Raw genomic sequence first — 15,211 nt, 5'->3', positions numbered from 1 at the left:
AATGCTAACTACACAAGAGTGATCACGTGTATGTGAGGCGAGATAGTGACTTTAGGAGGGCCTAGGTTAACTGATGGATATTGGAGCATTGGATGGGCTGATCGATGTTGCATGGAGCAAATAGAGTAGTCACATGGATTAACAAAAATTTAGATTGTCTGACAATAGGCATATAGGATAATCTAATAAAAATGTTGTATCCATTTTCATTGGACTTCTATAAACTTCTACCATATCCTTTTGTGCTTTCAATAGATCTGGATCCTACTGTAGAGAAGCATTGTTCATGTGAGAGAAACAACGAAATAATGGCATGAATACTATTTGGACTTTGTCACTACAATACTTCTAAAATAATGTTCATTGTTGTAGCGATGAACCCAAGCCTTTTGTTTTGATCGGAATATCTCAAATGTCCTCTGTAGTAGTTGAGTTTGTTTCGCTTTGGATGAATCAAAGCGTCTTGAATCTGACACCTGCTCAATGATGAGTTGGCACCTCTCCATGTTGTCAACTACAAGGCTAAGCATTTAGGTGATGGACAACCCTATCTTTTCGCTTATGTTTATTTTATAAGTTAAAATTTAAAATTTTTAATCTTAAATTTAAATTTAAAGTTAATTTTGAGGCATTTTCATCACAGTTTATTTTTAGTCTTTACTTTTAAATTGCTCAGAACACATATATAAAAAAATTATTCTCAAACCATTTTTTGTTTACAAAAATATCGTTTGACTTTTTTCAATCACCCTAAAGAGTTAGCAGCGTCAACAACGATGTGAGGAGGGGATGAAGAGGGGTATGACTTTGAGTCGCATGAGTTGCATAAGGGGTAATTGTTTGGCTTTTATACGGAAAAAAAATAAATTATATATTTACAAATAAAAATAATATATATATATATATATGTGTGTGTTTATAGCGATCTAAATGTTAGGACTGAAAATCCACTGCAACGAGAAAATCTCGAAAACTACTCTAGATTTAAGATAAAATTCGCAGCAATTCTTGGAGTACGAAATTCAGAATTTCTAGGGAGTGAACTTCACATGGGAGTGGGTTGGTGGGACCTACGTGTCGGTATCTATCAGTCATACGAGCCCGGGATCAGAAGGACGCCGCGTTGACCACCGACGTTGACAATGGACGTGCAGACGAGCGCGACTGTGAGTATGGGCATGTGCCCCATCCCGTCGAGCTGGAGTGCGACGATGCCACGCCTTCTGCTCCTCCACCACCTGCTCCTCATCTCCCTCGTCTCGGACATGGAAGACGCACACCACTGGCCAATGGTGGAGCGCCGCGGTACTCACCTCTGGGCCTCCGGCCGCCCTTTCATCATCCACGGCTTCAACACCTACTGGCTCATGTCCTTCGCCGCTGACCAAGCCACGCGCCCGCGGGTCACCGCCGTCATCGCCGAGGCCGCCGAGGCTGGTCTCAACGTCTGCCGCACCTGGGCCTTCAACGACGGTGGCCACCGCGCGCTGCAGACGGCGCCCTTCCACTACGATGAAGAGGTCTTCCAGGTGAGAGCTGGACCCGGTGACTCCTTGGCGTCTGCGCGGGAAGCACTCCAGCTGTTTGATGAAATGCGTGGTCGAGGTGTCAGTTAGATTATCAGACAGTTAAATGTCTCGTCCTTACATTTACTAACAATCTTATATTGTGCCCGGCAATCATTTGATGAGATGGCTGCGTTGTTTGCATCCCTGGAAGATGGAGAAGTCTTGACAACTTTGATCTCTGCCTTTTTTTTCCCATTCAAGATACTGACATTTTATTACCATGCTATTTTCTGTCAGGCATTAGACTTCGTTATCAGCGAGGCAAGAAGGCATAACATGAGGTTGATACTGTCTCTTTGTAACAACTGGGAAGATTATGGAGGGAAGGCACAATATGTGAGATGGGGAAAGGAGGCTGGCCTAGATCTTACTTCTGAAGAGGATTTCTTCTCTGACACAACAATTAAGAGTTACTACAAAGCTTTTGTTCAGGTAAATGTTCTGCCTGAAATGACTAGCAAGTAGCAATGACCGCTAATAGTCATTGCAAAAATATATTTATCACTACTACTTCTATGATCGTACAACTGTATTATACACAAAAACATAACTTGAATACCATTTGGTTAGGCTGTTGTGACAAGAATAAACACGATTACAAATGAAGCCTGCAAAGATGATCCTACTATTCTTGCCTAGGAGCTGATTAATGAGCCACGCTGCCCTTCAGATCCATTGGGTGATACTTTGCAGGTTCTTATTCCATTTTGCTTTTGGTAAAATTTTGGTTATTCCATATTTTGTTTGGCCACAACATATTTTGGGGACACGGTTTTGTTGTAGGCATGGATAGAGGAGATGGCATCTTATGTGAAGTCTATAGACCCTGTGCACCTCTTGGAGATTGGCATTGAAGGCTTTTATGGTCCATCCACTCCAGAACTTTTCCCTGTTAACCCAGATGAGTATTCAGCTCATGCTGGAACAGACTTCGTTAGGAACCATCAAGCGCCTGGAATTGACTTGGCTTCTGTTCATGTTTATTCTGACACTTGGTATGTCATCAATCCTCATATCCAATTCCATGTTTTTAGTTACATAGCTGGGCAGCTACAAGAGATGAATTTTATGTATTATTGAAATGTAACTATTATCATGACTGGACTGAGATCATTTCCTAGGTTGCCTCACTCGATAGAGGAAAATCACCTTCAATTTGTGAACATATGGATGCAAAAACATATTGATGATGCAGCCAATTTACTTGGGATGCCAATTGTGGTTGGGGAGTTTGGGATATCAGTTAAGGATGGGAAGTTTGGTAGCGAATTTCGTGAAGCTTTCATGAAGACAGTTTACGGAATTTTCTTGAGTTCTTGGAAGGGAGGAGTGATTGGAGGAGGTTGCCTTCTTTGGCAGCTCTTCCCCGAGGGAGCAGAACACATGGATGATGGTTATGCAGTTATTTTTGCAAAATCACCATCCACATTAAGCTTACTTGCAAATCACTCAAGGAGTCTGGAGTCTTGAGACTTGAAGAGTATGGTGTTTCCTTTCGTTGTATATTATAGTGTCTGTTTTACTATATTTGTAAAGTGAAGAGCTTTTCTGTAAAGTTGAATATGTTTTAACTTTAACATATAAGGCTCTAGTTCTGGTCTTCCATTTTAAAAGAACAACCTGATTTCATCCAAATAAAATATATATATTCAATGTTTAAATGGAATTCCATCTTTTCACCATGCATTTATGTAGCCTCTTATTTGTTTTACTGACACCTATATATATATATATATTTACTTTTTAATGATTAGCAAGGATCTAATGGAAATATAATATTGAGTTGAGTTTATTGTTTGCAGATTAGAGTGCAATTATTTTTATTAACTTTTTTTTGCTTGCAACCATTCACCCTTATAACATGCAGATGTGCCATGATGATCCTCTAGAGAGCATGGTTCACAAAGATGATGTCCTAATCCAGCATAAGGTTGTTGTGTATACGCACTCGTACAATAATTTAGAGAAATTTCCCTGCCCTGGATGTTTGAGTTGTTTGCAGATTTACATCATAGGGATTTGACTATTAGATTAAAGAGTTGTTCTGGTGCTGAAAAAAAGGGGCTATGATCCGTATCTAGTTCCAAAACCTCACTGGGTGGCCATTTCTTGATCATGGAATCTTGCTGCTGAGGGTCTAGCATATGGTCACGTTCTGTCTTTATGAAAACCCGTTTGATTCGATTTAGTCTCTCATCATCTCCTTCAAAGCTTGCAGTGCTAATAGCTGCCACAGGCCACGGACGCATCAGCATTGAAGCGAGTACTGATTCCTGACCAGATAAAAAAACAGGTATGTATAAGTATATTTTTAATCATTGTTTACTTCATTTTACTATGATCTTTAGTTGTTGAGGAATTGGTTTCTCAACACATTTGAAAGGGGAATAATAATAATTTTTTCAGGAATTAGCTCTAATTTAGTACGGCAGAATCAACATTTTATGTTTTTAGGCATATTTCCCAGTTGATAGTGCCACCTAAGCTGAGCACCCTTAGATATTTTTCCATTCTTTGGTTCTGAATCCTCTTTCGCTTGATATGAGAGAGAGCACCTTGTGGTGCTAGCTGGAAAACCCCCGGGCCTTTCTCGTTCTGAATCCTCTAAAACAAATTCTGATATAGTCATATGGTATAATACCTCTTCAGGACTTTGTTGGGATAACCGATCTCTCTAGAATTCTGGTCTCAGGGCAGCAGTTGTTGGAGGATCATCTACTCCTGTGCTAAATGTCAACTCGATCTCATTCTTAGGCAATGTTGGTAAACCCTGTTAAACATTATTATTCACTATTAAGATGTTGCCATTGTTCATAAATAGTACTATGAGCTTAGAATTATGATATGCGAACAAAAATAACGAATATTGAACAAGAAAAAGACATTATGCTTATGAACATTACATCTTTCTTATCCTCGTCAGTTTGAAGTCCAAATGGTAGCATCGTAGCTGCCACAAAAATTGCTTGTCTAATCCTGTCAATAAATTGGTGCATTGCATGAATAAGACTCAGCCCTCCAGCACCATGTCCAACAAGAATAACCTGAAACTAGATTGAGTTGAGTTAGGTAGGTAAACCAAATCTACCTTTGATTTGTATCTGCAACTAACATTCTGCACTTTTGGTAGTTTTTCCTTACGTAGCTTCCACACTACCTTAGCATTTTGTACGCTTCAGAATTGAATGAGCAATGAATTTCTAATCAACATAAACTATTACTACTTCAGGTGAATACATGAATCAATATAGATTTATTCTCTGAAAGGTGTTTGATCCAGTATTTTTATAAATATGAAGAACACTGAGATTTAGTACAAACAAGTTTGATCTGAACCTATTATAACTATAGCATTTCATTTAGTCCAATTTCTCCATTGTTTAGAAAAAAATGTGTGGAATGATTATATTTTCATCATTTCCATGGAAATGTGGTGGTATGCTAACAGTAATAACATGCCATTTAGGTTGAACTAGATGGTCTTATAAATTCATGTGAATTGCATGAACACACAAGAGGGTGTACCTTCTCGCCCTCTGGCATGGTTGAGATGAGGTCCAGGAGAGGCTTGTCATAATGCTCGAATGATCGAACCGTGTTGGGGTCGGTAGGGTCGACACCACCTCCGGCAAGGTCTATGCATGTTACTCGGTAGCCAGAGCTCTCAAGGAGCCAGCGAAGTTTGAACCAGCACCAGGCACCATGCCCTTCCCCATGAACAAGCACAAAGTGCTCCTTTGCCATGGCCATTTGGTCTCTGCGTTTTGAGGCCAATTACCGAAGGATGGAGGGGAAGTATTTGATCGATATCCACCAGTGCAACTAAACTTGCACTTGAATGCCAAATGCCAAACCAAGCAGGTTGTTCAGTAGGTTCTATTTTAAATGATTCTCTCATAGGAGACGTCCACATTCCTGGCATGTAAAATGGCTGAAAATATGTTATATGGTTCAGGAAATAGCGTGCGGACCAGCTTGTTTTTCTCCCTGCATTGTGCTTGGCGTTCAGCCTCTTCTCCTAATGGACGAACTAACTTATCGGAGGATGTTTTCCTTTTTTCTCCTTACGATCCTCTTGCTGTTTTTTTCTCAATAGATGTATGCTCATCATGATAACAAACTCCCCAGAATACATATCCTGTTATTATTCCTGTGTGCATATTTTCCCCGTGATATATGTCCATGTTGATGTACAATAATTGGAGCGTATATTTTGAGGTGGAATAAAACGAATTTAAACCACTAGACCCTTGTTGATTTGCATGGTAACTGTCTTGACTGACATGTGAACATCACATATTGCAGAATTGTGTAAGACGAGTCCTGGGAGATCAGCAGTTACAGCATGCAGCAGAGAATTGTTTAGTTTGGATTGTGAATATGCAAGGCGTAGTCACAGCGACTTGATGATGAGGTTGCAGAGAAGCTCAGGCGCGGAGAAGGGGCTGTGGTCGGTGTCCATGGTCATCACCTCGCTCGGCGGCCACCGGCTGATCATCGCCTCCTGCTGCTCTGGCTTCACCATGCGGTCGTTCGCCGTCTTTATGTAGACGCGCGGCACCCTGTTGATGACGCTCTTATCGCCTTCACCGGCGGCGCTGCCAAACCTGGCCGTGCTCAGCGCCGTCGGCCATGGCCGGAGTAGAATGGAAGCAAGTGCAGAGTCCTGGAGAAAACCATCAACTAGACAATCATTGTGCAACAAGATTTACTCAGAGGAGACCAGGCTGATTACTCTAGTCAGTGCAAAGTGGAACAATAATAATAATGATTTTGGACTCATTTTTTGCAATATATGTGCCTACTACTCTAGTCAGTGCAAAGTGGAACGATAAATCGTCGTTGAGATAAGGAAAGATGAATCACTTCTTTGATGTCCTGTTCAGTCTGGTAACCGAACTGAAGCATGGTTGCTGCGATGAAGATTGCCTGCTTAATCCTGTCACCGAACAGGTGCATTGCATGGACCACGCTTAGACCTCCTGCATTGTGCCCAACCAAAACTACCTAACAAAGAAGACAATGGAGCATCAGTTTACATGGTTGACCGTTGACGTAAGTTGGAGTCGACTAAAAGATGTAGATGGAGCAGTGTGCAACGATGAGGATTAACAACATATACGCATGCAGCCTGAAATCAATCGCCTACCTTCTCGCTTTCCGGTAAGGCGGCCATGAGGCCAAGGAGCGGTGCGTTGTAGTCGTCGAAGGAGCGGACACCGTCGGCGCCGGCGAGGTCGACGATGGAGACGCGGTGGCCGGAGTTCTGGAGCAGGCAGAGGAGCTTGAACCAGCACCATGCACCGTGACCGGCGCCGTGCACGAGCACGAAGTGCTCCGTTTTCCTCTCGGAAAAACCGCCGCCCGAGACCGCGTCCATTCAACGAGTCAGAAACGTACCTGACGCGCTTGATTGTTTGCTCATGTCTACGTTTCTGTGATGTTTATATAGTTATTGGGTTGCATAAGTAACCGGCACGTAAAACGTAACAGTGAATTAACATATTAATAATTAATTATAAAAAACTAAAAAATAAATTGATATGATTTTCAAAATAATTTTTCTATATAAACTTTTTATAAAAAATACACCGTTTAACAACTTAGTAAACATACACCTGAAAAGGCATAGAATATGGCTTTTCAAGGCGATACGAACGAACGCGGTCTTATTACTTTTCAAATGACAAATATATGCAATTAAGCTGGCTGCCATGGATAGTGGATTACAGCTGCCACATCGCGTACGTGCGTCTCTTATTCTTTTAAACTTTTGTATCCTCTTAGGTTTTACTTATTTGTCAGAAAAGAACAACATGATTAATAAGTTGTAACTTATCGCTAAGGTTTCTTCGGTTTGAAAGATTTTTAAAGGGAAAATAGACAAATTAAACTATTTCATCTAAAAATCCTGTAAAATTCCTGTGATCCAAAGAAATCCTAACTATTTAAAAGAGCAACACAAAATATTACGAGGCTAACATAATTTCACTAAAAGGCCACGGAGTAACGGGTGTGGAGAGCATGAAGCAACTGGACACGGCCGGCAAGGTCCTTGGTTTCCTCCGATGAAATATCATATCTAGCTGGGTTTTGTCAACTCAAGCTGCTCTTTCTTGCACGTATGTACTCCAGGTCCAGCAGCTCACTGACGACACAACGAGATAAAAGGATCTTGCATCTCGACTTTGGTCATCTTTTCAATCTCATCGAGAAGAAGATATACATTGCAAGAAACACGATGATTGATCCGGTTTGGCCCATTAGCCAAAAGTTCGCATTAACTTAGGGGAGCCCAACATGGATTGATCTACTAGCATTTGACCTGGCCCATCCGGCCTGTTAAGTTTATTTAGGGCCCCTTTGAATAAAGGATTGAAAAGAAAATGGAGGAATAGGAAAAATATAGGATTCTGACAGGAATATAGGTGTAAAATAGAGGATTGCAAAACACAGGAAAAACGTAGAAATAGCCGTTTGATTGGACCATAGAAAAAACATAGGAATTTGATGAGAGATATAGACTTAAAGGATTTTTTCTATGAGGTTCAACCTCTTACTAAATTTCTTCCAAAACTTGTATAGGAGGATGCATTTCATAGGGTTCATTCCTTTGATTTAAATCCTATAAAATTACTTTGAATCAAATGGTGCCTTAGGCCATGTTCTTCTCACTCTCTTCCTAACCCAGATTACTTCATTTTTCACGTGCACACTTTTCGAATTACTAAATGGTGTTTTTTTTGAAAATTTTCTATAGGAATGGTTATTTAAAAATCATATTAATCTATTTTTTATTTTTTAAAACTAATAATTAATTAATAATGTATTAATCTTTTACTGTGTTTTTTTCTGCGCTGGATAACTAAACAGTTGCTGAACGCAGTGTTACTTGGCTTGGGCAGCAATTTGAGTCGGAAATGAAAAGGGAGGGCTCAAACAGAAAAGTAATGGGCTTCTATATATACTGCACAAACATAAATACGAAATCCTGAAATTTTCCATGAAATTTTTACGCTGCAATTAGAGCAAACCAACCAAATCGGGCCAGTTCCATCTCATAGTATGCACTATGAATATAGAGGTCTACTTTCGTTTGGGCTTGAGTGGCCTGTAAAGTGTAAACTGGCCGGAGAAGCTCGTCCTGTGACTATTTGTGCCATATGATTAAAATTCATTTTTGCACACACATATATATATTTGGCATGAACTAGCTCTCAAAGTACCGACCAGAATTAATGTCCTCTACCAAATGTATGGGTTGTAATGTCGCGCTCGCCAAAATCTTGAGAAGCTAGAGATTGCGAGGACGTGGACAGTAGGTGTACAAACCTGAATGAAACGCCCGATTATTCTCCCACAAGTTGCACAGATTTAATTTAGTGTCGGCACCAACTAACTATCAATTATTCAATCTGTGAATGTGATCGATGAGAGAGAGAGAGGGGGGGCACAACTGGATTATTGTCAAACGACATATTACTAAGACTAATAAGGGCGGAGCTCCTACACTCCATACTCAATATATATCAATATATATACGTATTCCTAAAAAACCCCAAATAAATACAAATACGTGTTACTTAGTGTATATATATCGTTCAAATCATGTTATTAATTTTACAATTGTTACCAATTTGCTAAAAGGGATTTAGGCAGATATATTCTTAGCTAAAATCTTATATTCGTCACTGATATTTGTAAAATAAAAATTATTTATGTATAAAACTTTTATATACGCATATTAGCAATCTAAAAGTTAAGGATGAAAAATAAACTTTAATAAAAAGTATCAAAATCAACTCCAAATTTAAGATTAAAATTAAAATTTTAGTTTATAAGCATAAGATGGGGTGAGCATCGTCACTACGAAACACATGCACGAGGGAAGCATAGTAGGGCCGCGTTGTTTCACCCCTCCAAGTTAACTTAATACTCTCGTTTTCCACACGCACGCTTTCTGAACTGTTAAACGGTGTATTTTTTAAAAAAAAATTTATAGGAAAGTTATTTTAAAAAATCATATTAGTCTATTTAATAATTAATTAATCATGTACTAATCTGTTATATTTTCCGTGTCAGGTAAGTTAACTTTCCTGTGCCCTGCCGAACACGGCCTAGTACTTGCTTACCAACTGCTAGCAACACCGAAAAGACTTGCATGACTTGCACAAACAGGGCAGAGAACTCATCATGGTCCATAGGCCATAGGCAGTTGAGTCCCCATCACCGTTCATCACGCATCATGCTTGTCTTATTCCCAACACCTCCTTTCGTCCTCTTCCTTTGTCCTTCCAATCTTCTCATTTCATTAATCCCTCTCCTTCCATTTCTCAACCCTTAATCCTCACTCTGGAGTCTGGTCCTTACCAGGTACACCAACTTGAGCTACCCATTAATGCCCAAGTAATCTTCTTTACCTTTTGCTTCTCGTACCATTTTGCTAACTGATTATTACCTACAAAGTTAAACTTGTTTAATCCTTCAAGCCAATTGACGCCAAACCGGTGGAATGTACTCTCCCAATTGTTTTAATTTTGCCGTCAAGTATATTGCTCCCCCGGTAACACAGTACTCCATTCGTATTTTAATAGACGAAATTATTGATTTATTGACATACATTTAACTATACATATTATTTAAATATTTTTGTGTAAACATAGGTAAATATAAGTTATAATTAAAATAAATTTAGTAATAAATCAAATCATAATAAACTAAATAATAATTAAATAAATTTTTTTAATAAGACGAATAGTCAAATGCGTGGCAGTAAATCAACGAAGTCATTAAAGTGAGTTTTTGTTAGACCAAAGAAAACAAAGTATTGCTTCATACATACTCCCTTAGTGCTGGTTAAAAGTAAATCATGTGTTCCAACATCGTTTCAGTACAATATCTGTTACATATTTTATACAATAGTAAAATTTTAATTTTACAGTTAATTGTTCATCAAAGTTGGGCTTATATATAAAATAAAAAAAGAACACGATGGGTAGTACTAGTACTTTTTATCGTAATATGTAGGCATTTTCTTGCAACGTCATTATAATCATACCAGCCACCGGAAAAGACGGTAATGCCCCTGCCTTTTTCTATTGAATGTAGCCAGATCAGTCTCCCTCACGTATCTTTCTTTTCTCCGTGGTCTGTCTCTCCCGTAGGCGGCAGGGACAGCCGTCGGCGAGCTCCCCTCTCCTCCCCTCCGCGCTCTACCTCGCGGCTGCCCACCACGGGCTTCTCCTCCCGCCGCCCGCGCTGCGAGCAGGGGCGCTGTCGTCCTTCATCCTCACCGGTGAGCATCCATCCACATCCTCTTTTTTTTTTTCATCTCTCTATCTATCCACGCACTCTACTTTGTTCTCTTCTGAAAATCTGCATCATGAACCCTAGATAGCCTCTCTTCTGGATCTGGCTTAATTCGCCCTTAATCACAGGTTCGTTTTTGTTCCACAATAGATCCGCCCCTGCAACGAATCAGAATGATGGATGCCATTTTGTTCAAGTGCATCTCTATTTGACCAGCTGCTCAAGAGTCAAGCGAGGCTATTTCCATGGAAGCCCCTAAGCTTCGCTTCGTCAGATGCCCAGGGTGCCTCCAGCTTCTTGTGGAGTATCCATCCATTGCCGTCTACCAGTGTGGTGGCTGTGGTACTGTTCTTAGAGGTAACTTTCATTTTATCTCCCTTCAGTTTCCTCGCTAGATATACTAGTCATCAACCCATGCACATGCTCGGGCTACTGATCTAGGACTATATACTTTTCTATGCTATCAACCAATATATTTCATTCCTCGCCAATTTGATTATTTAATGGAAGATATGGGCTCTCCTTTTTCTTTCCTGATGAGCTAATACTTCATGCATTGCTTTGATCACAGAACATGGAGGAGCGTATGCTTCATAATAGTACATGAATTTTCTTAGGTTGCACACCAATCTACAATCTCTTTAAGTATGCTGAACTTTGAAAAAGAAAATCCGCAGTTCACATGGTTTTTTTATGTTTGAATGCAGCATCTTTTGTTTTTGAAAAAAATTAGTTCCAAATTTACACTACCATTATACTTTTAGTTATTGTATGAAGTCTTATCTCCAAATTGAAACTGCATACAGTACCGGTTCACTACTTGATTGACAAAACATTTATTTACTTCTTTAAATGGAAGATTAATAAATTAATTTCACATACTTTCCATTGGATTACAAATTCAGCAGCAAATTTTAGTTAGAAATAATTCTGCAAATACAGATTGCTAAGGTATTTGATTCCTGTGACATACCTGGCAGTATGCTAAAAATTAGCTTCAAGCATGTACGTTTTGTTGTCCAATCATGTTAACTTGGTTGAGCAGAGCAGTTGTTTTGTTTTCATCTAGATACGTACATAGCAAGATATAACACGCTGTAGATATGTTATTGTTCCACAGTTCTAATCACGTACGTACTTACGCTTACTCATAGTGAGCTGTAGCTGGCATGAATTTTTCTTTTAATATAAGCCTTAAGCTGTACAGCACACCAAATTGAGGAGATTGATTCTATACTTAGTATATACCTGTTAAATGGATTAGATGGTTACGGTTTTCTCTTTTTCTTGATTAATGTGGAATTTCGATGGATTTTAGCTTAACGTGACAATGTGTAGCCTTTTATCCATCTAGGATTAATGTGGGAGCTTCTAGAAGGGCCTATAAGTAGTATATGAAATATTTCTGTTTCTCGTGTACAATTTTGATAACTACTGGTATCTATTGTGCAGCAAAAAATCGAGTTGTGCCAGTAGTGAATACTAATGTAGAATCTGGCGAACACAATGAATTCTCAAATAGCTCAACAGGGAATTCTCAGAACAACAAATTGATCTGTATAGATGGGCAGACAATTTTACCATCCTCCAATGCACAACCTGGTGTGGTGAAGGAGAAGATTACCTTTGCTAGCGAGGAAAGTACTGTATCGTCTAGCAACAGTATCGACTCCAGTGAGCATGTTAACATTGATTGTCTCTTAGTTGATGGGGATGCCAGCGATCCTGATATGAGGATGGAACGCATAAATGATGAAGATAAAGGAACTGTGTCTAATTCGGGTCCTGAATCAATGAAGGCAGAGAATGTTGGAACCGATGGAAATGTCAATAGTGAAAAAAGTTCCTTTATGGATGATCAGAGCATCATCAATGAAGTTGCTACCGCCCAAAGCATAGTCCACATGGCCGGAGGTGGTTCTAATAGTAATTTAAGAGAAGCACAGAGCTTAGCTGGGGAGAAGTGTACTCTTAGCAATAATAATGTGAACTCCCAAGAGATAGTTGCAAGTTGCCGACCTGATGATGAAATTGAGTGTAAATCAAATAATGTATCTGCTGGTGCAAAAGACAGATTTCAGCCATATGAAGGTTTGCATGTAGAATCACATGAAGATCTGATTGAAGAATTGGTGAGGTCTCTTTCACTCAGTGATGACGAAGACAACTTTGTGGATATAGAAGAAAATAGTGAACTTAATGATGCTTTACGTTCTCAAATGGGCAGCTGCAGATTTTCATCAGGGAGCAAAATGAATGATGCCCCTCGAACTGATCCTCATGGCCGGTTGATTGAGGAATTAGAGATGTCTTTTAGTGATTCTGAAGAAGTAGACCAAAATGTTATGATCCAACACAATGACATTGTAGAAAAGGTTACTTTGGATGAGGATGGTAAAGAAAATCACAATTTGGAAGAGGATGGTAAAGAAAACAACATTTTGGATGAAGATGGTAAAGAAAATCACATTTTTGATAAGGATGGTAAGGATAACTGCATTTTGGAAAAGGATGGCAAAGAAAATCACATTTTGGATGAGGATGATAAATATAACTGCATTTTGGAAGAGGATGGCAAAGAAAATCACATTTTGGATGCAGGTGGTTCTAATTCATATGAAGAAAGAGTACTGCCAATGGATGATGGGGATATCAAATCTGGACAAAGTTTCCAACAAAATGAACTGGCAACTGTTAACACAGAAGAAAAGGAGGAGGAACATCCGGAAGAAACCAACGTGCTCAACCATGCTGAGGCAGACAGTGGAACTGGTGCTGTTCTTTCCAGTTTGTCAGATGATAAGTTTTATGCTAGTGCCATACTGCCACCTAGCTGCAATAAGAGAAAAGAAGAAAAATCTAACATATATAGAGGTAGAGAACTACGCCAAGGATTGTCACTGGATTCTGAAGACTTCCGGTCAATCCAAAAATTTATCGAGTCTCAAATGGATGGGACCTCAAGTTCTCTTTCGAGTGGCTCTCCGAATCATGGGGACCTGGAACGTAATACATCAAACAGATTCAAGAAAATTGATCGATTTGAGCGGCTAAAGAAGATGGATGATCTAAGAGATCAGTTAAATAGGCTTTCTAGCCAGAAAGGGTTAGGAAATAGGTACAAGAACAAAGGCCTTGGGCACCTTCAGCAGCAGAGTAGCTACAAACACATTGAACTACATCCTTGTGGTTATGATGCTGATTCTATCCTTGATTCTGATATTATTGATTCCTACTATGATCATGGAAATCTACCAAGGTACCCACCACCAGATGCTTTCTCACCAACTCATTCACACTATCATTGTGGACATGGGCAACCCCATATCCCATATAACTGCAGTGCATGGGAGTTCAATTCATATTATCAGCCATCATATGCGGGAAGCACAATTCTTGAACATGAGTCACTTAGTTCGAGCTACAAAGAGCAGAAACGTGCTGTGAGGAAAAGCATTTTGCGTTCTTTGTCTGGTGCTTCCCCATTTACCATCTGCAATGGCTGTTTCAATTTGGTTCAAGTTCCATCAGACATCTATGTATCAAAAAAGAAGATTGCTAAGTTCCAGTGCGGTCGGTGCTCCAAGGCCCTTGTATTATCATTTCCTGCTACACATAGTGAAGATACAAAGCTTAATCAAAAGCCACTCCACTATACAGTTGATGGGATAGAGGGAGCTAATTCTTTTTCTGCTGAACTGCGTGGGGATCCTATGAGGATAATCGAAAAGTATGGAGCTTCATCTTCAAGAAGCTTTTCTAGTAGAGCTAGACCAGACTTTGATGCCTCAACAAGTGGAAAAAAGGCATCAGATTCGGCACTTCACCGGCTCATGGGGTATGATTCAGCGAGCCAATTGTTACGTCACAGCAGAGTGTTTGATGATGGATACGACAGTTTTGAATCCATGGTACCAGTTTCTAACAGAGTATTCAGAAGAAAGAATTTGTGATATATTTCTGTAGCCTTTTGATTCCTGCCATGGATAGGAAGGGCCAGCAACTTTGGAGTTTGGAGGATAATACAAAGTTGTGATTATGTAGAAAGAATGACACTTTGCCGGCAAGTTATTATTATTTTGTCTTTCAGAAGATTTTGTTCTTTCAAGTCTGGAGTTTTGTTATTCTTTGATTGAGGTATATAGTAATTTGTTATTCTTGCTGTAAAGCTGTGTATATTTGGTGGGATAAGATTGTAACAGTTACTTGTGCCATATGTTTGTTAATACATACTGTTTCTTTGCTCTGTATACATTTTGCACTGACCAAATCGAGCGGCACAATCAGTGCCCCTGATCTTTTGTCTGTTTTGTGTGAGTACGTTGGGCAACTCA

The 15,211-nt window shown here is 39.5% G+C and overlaps 3 protein-coding genes and 1 pseudogene across 4 annotated transcripts; 2 read left to right on the top strand and 2 right to left on the bottom strand.

Annotated features, from left to right (window-relative positions):
- Positions 1 to 1,203: 1,203 nt before the first annotated feature.
- Positions 1,204 to 3,159, top strand: LOC102706610 (mannan endo-1,4-beta-mannosidase 8-like). The gene is given in 5 exon segments (XM_006663687.3): positions 1,204 to 1,529; positions 1,806 to 2,000; positions 2,139 to 2,261; positions 2,352 to 2,563; positions 2,690 to 3,159. Coding segments are annotated over 5 exon segments (1,197 nt in total). The 5' UTR covers positions 1,204 to 1,211; the 3' UTR covers positions 3,039 to 3,159.
- A 198-nt stretch (positions 3,160 to 3,357) lies between these two features.
- LOC102706335 lies at positions 3,358 to 5,420 on the bottom strand (annotated as a pseudogene).
- A 227-nt stretch (positions 5,421 to 5,647) lies between these two features.
- On the bottom strand, positions 5,648 to 6,948 carry LOC102706053 (methylesterase 17-like). Its single transcript, XM_015842705.2, has 3 exons — positions 6,718 to 6,948; positions 6,435 to 6,575; positions 5,648 to 6,234 (listed from the first exon to the last, which is right to left on the bottom strand). The coding sequence occupies exons 1-3, from the start codon at positions 6,946 to 6,948 to the stop codon at positions 5,962 to 5,964; spliced, it is 645 nt and encodes a 214-aa protein (XP_015698191.1). The 3' UTR covers positions 5,648 to 5,961.
- A 3,779-nt stretch (positions 6,949 to 10,727) lies between these two features.
- On the top strand, positions 10,728 to 15,119 carry LOC102705581. 2 transcript variants are annotated; one of them, XM_006663685.3, is made up of 3 exons: positions 10,728 to 10,863; positions 11,028 to 11,234; positions 12,330 to 15,119. In XM_006663685.3, exons 2-3 carry the CDS (start codon positions 11,123 to 11,125, stop codon positions 14,828 to 14,830), a joined length of 2,613 nt encoding a protein of 870 aa, XP_006663748.2. In that variant the 5' UTR covers positions 10,728 to 10,863; positions 11,028 to 11,122; the 3' UTR covers positions 14,831 to 15,119. The 2 variants fall into 2 exon arrangements, with proteins under 2 accessions (XP_006663748.2, XP_040385200.1); XM_040529266.1 differs by having other exon boundaries at positions 11,006 to 11,234.
- Positions 15,120 to 15,211: the final 92 nt, after the last annotated feature.

This window comes from Oryza brachyantha, chromosome 12, assembly GCF_000231095.2.
Source record: "Oryza brachyantha chromosome 12, ObraRS2, whole genome shotgun sequence".
NCBI lineage: Eukaryota > Viridiplantae > Streptophyta > Magnoliopsida > Poales > Poaceae > Oryza > Oryza brachyantha.
This window is presented reverse-complemented; position numbering and strand designations above follow the sequence as displayed.

Bases quoted from the DNA above. Each gene is read 5' to 3' on its own strand.
- LOC102706053 (XM_015842705.2), bottom strand. From the start codon at position 6,948: ATGGACGCGGTCTCGGGCGGCGGTTTTTCCGAGAGGAAAACGGAGCAC. The intron at 6,576-6,717 runs GTAGGCGATTGA...CTTCTTTGTTAG, and splicing joins CCTTACCGGAAAGCGAGAAG to GTAGTTTTGGTTGGGCACAA. The intron at 6,235-6,434 runs GTGATTCATCTT...GGTTTTCTCCAG, and splicing joins CTGAACAGGACATCAAAGAA to GACTCTGCACTTGCTTCCAT.
- LOC102705581 (XM_006663685.3), top strand. From the start codon at position 11,123: ATGGAAGCCCCTAAGCTTCGCTTCGTCAGATGCCCAGGGTGCCTCCAG. The intron at 11,235-12,329 runs GTAACTTTCATT...TCTATTGTGCAG, and splicing joins CTGTGGTACTGTTCTTAGAG to CAAAAAATCGAGTTGTGCCA.